The sequence below is a fragment of the Trichomycterus rosablanca genome, chromosome 4 (assembly GCF_030014385.1).
Source record: "Trichomycterus rosablanca isolate fTriRos1 chromosome 4, fTriRos1.hap1, whole genome shotgun sequence".
Classification (NCBI taxonomy): domain Eukaryota; kingdom Metazoa; phylum Chordata; class Actinopteri; order Siluriformes; family Trichomycteridae; genus Trichomycterus; species Trichomycterus rosablanca.
In genome coordinates, this window is record NC_085991.1 from 42,186,571 (window position 1) to 42,193,260 (window position 6,690).

At 40.5% G+C, this 6,690-nt stretch overlaps 1 protein-coding gene across 1 annotated transcript; it reads left to right on the top strand.

The window, feature by feature from the left end:
- Positions 1-316: 316 nt before the first annotated feature.
- Positions 317-1,540, top strand: gpr185b (G protein-coupled receptor 185 b). Its single transcript, XM_062993340.1, has one exon. It carries the CDS (start codon positions 317-319, stop codon positions 1,313-1,315), a length of 999 nt encoding a protein of 332 aa, XP_062849410.1. The 3' UTR covers positions 1,316-1,540.
- Positions 1,541-6,690: the final 5,150 nt, after the last annotated feature.

A 6,690-nucleotide genomic window follows, 5' to 3' on the forward strand; every position in this document is an offset into this window, starting at 1 on the left:
GTCGTTGACATCAAATGTTTTCAACATATAGGTTATTTTTCAGTCGTTTTCTTCTAGAAAAATATGTTTTATTAAGAAGCATAGTAGAAGCAAGCAGTTAGATACAAATCCCAGGATGTATTCAATTCTGTGGAACATGGGTCATGGGATCAATAAATGTTTAAGATTCTGTAAGGAGGTAAACTGCCTTGATGTTTGTAATCTACGTCTGAACCACCTTTAGTTCATTTATCAGGTTCGTTTGATCTGTCATAAACAGGGCATTTTAACATCCTCATTTTCTCTCCTGCACTCTCTCTCTCCCTCTCTCTCAGCTATGATTCACTCTGTTGCAGCAGCAATGAGCAACCAACTTCAAAACACCTCCTCCCTGAACACGGTAAGCATGTGGAATTTTCAGGATGCCCGCAACTCGTCGCCGGTGCAAACCACAAACCTGCGGCCGCTTTTTGTGAGCCCCTGGGACATTGCGCTGTGTGTGACCGGGACGCTTATTTCCTGTGAGAACGCGATCGTCATCGCCATCCTGTTCTACACACCGACGTTACGAGCCCCCATGTTCGTCCTCATAGGAAGTCTGGCTTTGGCGGACCTGCTGGGGGGCCTGGGCTTGATCCTGAACTTTATCTTCATTTACATGTTTAACACAGAGTTTGCAATGCTGTTGTCGGTCGGGTTACTCATTGCGGCATTCTCCGCATCCGTACTCAACATCTTGGCCATCACGGTGGACCGCTACCTGTCTCTTTACAACGCGCTGACCTACAACACAGAACGTACATTGACTTTCACTTACCTGATGGTGGTGCTCATCTGGCTTGTTTGCATCACTCTTGGCTTGCTACCTGTGCTCGGATGGAACTGTCTCCAGGACGAAGCCCACTGCAGCATCTGTCGCCCAGTCACAAAGAACAACGCTGTGGTGCTGGCAGTGACATTCCTCCTTGTGTTTGCGCTGATGATGCAGCTTTATCTGCAGATCTGTAAGATCGCCTTCCGTCACGCACAACAGATTGCCGTGCAGCACCAGTTCATGGCCATCTCTACCACTAAAGGGGTGTCAACACTCTCTGCCATTCTCTGCACTTTCGCTGCATGCTGGATGCCCTTCGCCATGTATTCAATTGTAGCGGATTCTAGCTACCCAATGATCTATACGTACGCTACAGTGTTACCAGCGACGTGCAACTCCGTTATAAACCCAATCATTTATGCCTTCAGAAACCCAGACATTCAGAAATCCCTGTGGCTAGCCTGCTGTGGATGCGTCCCGTCCAACTTCTCCCAACGGCCAAGGACATCAAGTGACGTATAGGTTAGATCGCATAAGATTATGAGCTACTATTTAAGAGTCTACTGTGTAAGCGTGTACTACTTCACCTGCAGAGCGGGTAGATCTCTGATGGAATTTTTTACTTAACTTATTCGCAACAACAACAAAAAAAGAAATTGTGATGTATAGTTCCCGGGATTTAAAATCTCAAACACAGCCCTTCACTAGATGTAGGGATCCGTGTCCACTGTAGTATAATGTATAAGTAGGCAGCAAATGCAGTTACACTTTTAACAAACAAAATAAGCAAAGGCTTAGTGAAAACAAAAACAGTAAAGAATAAGCCAATAAGTCTAAGCAGAATTCATTTTAATTAAAGCACTTTTGTTCTTTCCTGACTAATAAGGGTGCAACAATACATGGTAAAATGATTCACATTGCATGATTCACACATTAACATAAGCATCATGCAAACGTGCAGCATCAGGTGCAGTAGACCATCAGGCCTATTAATTATCCCATCTAATGCAATTGCACTCTTGAACCCCAAGGCTGCAATCAGTGTCTAGCTTGTCATACTACCACATCTGCTGTGTCATTATCTGCTTAAAAGAAGTTATATTTTCAGGCTTGTTTTATAATTCGCCAATGTCTGATTCAGTTTCATAGTTTTAAATGGTTTATTGATTCACTTTCAATTTAAGCTTATTTTTATTGCACTGAAACAAAGACAAACCTGCACTGTAAGTAGAATGGCTGAAGCAGGGGCGATGCAGGTGAATCAGAACTGGTCTAAGCTATTAGAATAAGTATTTTAGTAACAAGATGCACATGTCCATATTCACATGATCAGATTAATTGAAAGTACTTTAACATGATCATCATAAGATCAACCCAAGAAGTTTTTACTTAGCTACAGAAACTGGTTGTGCCATGCAATTCATAGGCATAACATTATGACCACCTTCTGAAAATTGTGTTCGTCCCCCTTTTGCTGCCAAAACAGCCCTTCAACTGTGGTGCACTGTGAATTCTGACACCTTTCTATCAGAACCAGCATTAACTTCTTCAGCAGTTTGAGCTACAGTAGCTCGTCTGTTGGATCGGACCACACGGGCCAGCCTTTGCTCCCCACGAGCATCAATGAGACCTGGCCACCCATGACCCTGTCGCCGGTTTACCACTGTTCCTTCCTTGGACTTCTTTTGATAGATACTGACCACTGCAGACCGGGAACACCCCACAAGAGCTGCAGTTTTGGAGATGCTCTGACCCAGTCGTCTAGCCATCACAATTTGGCCCTTGTCAAACTCGCTCAAATTTTTCCTGCTTCTGACACATTACCTTTGAGGCTAAAATGTCCACTTGCTGCCTAATATATCCCACCCAGTAACAGGTGCTGTAATAAAGAGAAAATCAGTGTTCTTCACTTCACCTGTCAGTGGTCATAATGTTATGCCTGGTCGGTGTAGACTAACAAGGCTGTGTTTTAAATAATGCACTAGCATTAGAATGATGCATTAGTTGTAATTAAGTTGTTGTGCAGCCTTATTGAAGCTGCTTACAAGCTTTGAAGTACTAAAACCTGACAGGATTTCTATTTGTTTATTTACTAAAAAAAATAAGTCCATGTTTATCCTGACGTGCACAAATCTGTGTTTTTTGTTCGTTTGTTTGGGTTTTTTTTGTAGAAATTTAGTATTAATTTTGTTTTTTTTAAGCACTAAAGTTTTATATTTAAGAGATAAAGCCAATTTAGTACACTGCTCATTTCAAATCAAATTAAATCATACGTGTATCATTGCACCCATATTAGCCAACTACAGTATGTCAATGTGCTGCCCATCTCAGCAAGGAAATGTTTGCTTTTTCATTTCTTTCATATAAAGAAAACATCGTTTTAGACGCTCTTTAAAGAAAATATCTTCAAAAAAAACACTGGTCAAGAATCAAAAGAACTGGGTACAGATAACTTATAAATGCAGTCTACATTTATCAGCACTACATCAGCACTGAAAACACTGCTTCCATTTCCAACACTCTGGTGTTTATCATCTCATATCACCCCAAGGTGGAAGCAGCGTCTTCTTGTGGTGAAAAAAAGCTCATTTGTGAGTAGTATAGTTATTCTATTTTAAATCCTCCCGCCCCCGCCGGTCCGTGGAATTATATTTTATATGGAACCGGTCCGTGGTGCAAAAAAGGTTGGGGACCGCTGGTATAAAACACGCCATAGATGCAGTTAGCAAGAGATGTTCAGTACCAAGGACAGCAGCCATTGCACTAACTAAACCATATGTCTTCAAGCAGTGGTTTCTACAGTGTCTAGAGCTTTTCATTTCAATTAAGCAGGAGCTGCACCAGGTTCCACTAGGGTGGGGTCTGACCTGTGACCTTTAAAACATATGAAACTTTTGTTTGTTTTAATGGTAAACGATAACATTTAAACTGGTTTCTGACCCTCTTTATCTGCACATTACATTGGGTAATAATGGATTCTACATCATATCTAGTGCCCTGTGTAACCACTGTGTAGATATTGAGGAACTCACTACTACTACTGGATACCTGTATAGATTTTCTAAATTGGAGAATGTTTTAAATGAAAGTGACCCTAATTAGAGGAGTACAAGGTTGTCAGTCCTGGTCAGGTTCACGGTGGGTGCAATTTCCCCAGAATCACTGGGCGCAATGCAGTAACACACCCGGACAAGACACCAATTTATCTCTGGGCCTCCACCATCCCCACCTCAGACATGGCCATCATGTCTGTATGTAGACACCTGACTGGTCAATAGCACAGCTAGAGATTTAACCCCCTGATCCCAGTGGTATTGGGCTAGTGTAATTTACCACTGTGCCACCCTGTGAAGATAAGTATAAATCTTTAACTTAACAGGCAGAACAAAATGTTCCTTGTCTTCAGTCTTCAAGACCATTATCATTTAAATTAAGTCTGTGTTTCAAATGGCCCCTAACTGCATATGAACTAAAAAAAAAAAAAAAAAGACTGGTAATAGTAAACCTATCTTGGCTATTGCTGGACATTTTTAGGAAACACTATAAGAGACAAGTGTGCCCTGACCAATCCCAGACTGTATGCACAGGTCTGAGGGAGAGGTTGGGTGTAGGGGCACTACACAGATATGGAGACCATAGGAATGTGTGCCAAATTGTATCAGTGTAATGCTGCATAGCACATTAAACACCAAATAGCAGAACCTTTGTTCTACTTAAATGTTCTAGAGGAACACTTAAGCAGACTTAAAAATTGGAATGATATGTGATTTGAAGTGTACAACTTTATTTTCTGGCCTTATTTTTCTTCTGTCTGCAATAATGTATTAATGTGGGCTGGTTATTGATAAACCTACAAACTCATGGAGTCCATCAACAGAGCTATTGTGACTTTGAAAAGAGTTTATTTATCCTTGAAGCAGCTTTTCAGCCAGAACTGACCTTGATCAGAGCTCATTTAACCTTGAACAGAGTACATTTACCCTGATTAACCATGGACAAAAAGAAACAGAGCTCATTTAACCTGTAATGACCCTAAGCAGATACCTAAACATTTGGCCAAGATATTCTAAATGGACACGCTGCTATTTTACCTTTACAGCTAACATCAAAGAACTAATGTAACCATGAACAGAGCTAATTTACTATCAGAGTATTCCAGAGAGCTAACTTAACCTCGAACAGAACTCATTTACCTTTGCGACTTTAACATGCAAAGCAGGTCAGGGAGCAGATTCTGCAAAATGAACGTGTAGTGATCTGACCTACACTATATGTGAGATTTTTTTTTTTATCTGGAGCAGTCCTGCTCCATTTCATTTTGATGTGAGCATCTGTGTGTGATTAGTATACAAGACGCCTATATCGAGTTCACACAACATCCAGTCAGATCTCAATGGGAACACATTGTGGTCCATGAAAAAAAATAATAATGCATTTCACAAGATACACCAACACATACAAGTATTGTTGTTTCGATGCCAGTCTGTATTGTGATGCCATAGATTCACTTTCTTCAGGGTTACTATGGTACGTTTTCATATGCAATGCTGTATCAGGACATTCTATTTTTATACACATCAAGGCATGAGGTTTTTCAACATAAGGGTGTCAATTTGTGTCTATGTATATAATGTCTGTATTCTTGTAAGTGGTTTCTTAAAAAACAAAAAAAAGACTTTAAACATAAAAAATCTAAGTGATGCAAATGTGCCATAATTCTAGTAATGTATTATTTAATTTTACAGTAGTTACAAAGAAAAAAAGAGAAAGAAATTATTTAAAAAATAATCACCTTACTTAAGACTGTGTTGGATGTAATGTAATACGAGTCATCAGATCTTACCATGGCAGAGAGTACCTTACTGTCCCACAAATGCAGAATTATTTTCATCTTTGTCAATATAATCACTGTTTATTGATACAGGTTCACAAAAGCTGTGTAAAGAAATCTATCTTTAATTGTAAAATGTCCTTGTTGTAAGTGTGGCATGGACGATATGGCAAAAAAGCATATTGTGGCACTTTGACAATACATGTTGTGTATTGCAATAATTAGTTTTGCTGAGGCTTTGTTAAAAAGAGCAAACAAAATAGATGAGGTATATTACAAAAAATAGATTTTGAGAACTCACTCACTCCCTTTCTTAACCGCTTATCCAATTAGGGCCGCAGGGGGGGTGCTGGAGCTTATCCCAGCTTTTCAGTGAGCGTGAGGCACACAGTAACACCCTGGACGGGGCGCCAGTCCACCGCAGGGCAGACACACACACACATACACACACCCATTCACCTTTAGGGCAATTCAGTGTCTCCAGTTAACCTGACTGCATGTTTTTGGACTGTGCAAGGAAACCGGAGCTCCCGGAGGAAACCCACGCAGACACAGGGAGAACATGCAAACTCTGCACAGAAAGAACCCGACAATACTACCCACCGTGCCGCCTGATTTTGAGAACTGCAGGAAAAAATGGAATATGTCATTATTACCAAAAAATGTTGAAGCACTAGAGTAACACAAACTGTGTTACTCTATTGTCAGGACATTGCTTGTTTGAGCACAGACCATATCATAGCCATCCATTCCTACAGTCCAAGAGAGTAAAATTGGCACTGCTTTCATGATTACATGTCTGGTTTCCATGTCTTAGACTCAGAAGGTAGTGATGTTAAAACTGGAAATGTGTAAAAAGTGTAACTTGGTGGATTTTATTCTTAAAGTTACGTAATATTACAAGTACATCCGTCATGATATCATATTGCCATACAGCCGAGCCCTCGTTAGTTTAATATAACCCTAATTAAAAGTTATAGTTCCGCCGCTCAGGTGGCGCAGCGTTTAAAAAAAAAACACACGCTAGCACACCGGAGCTGGGATCTCGAACACATTGTATCGAATC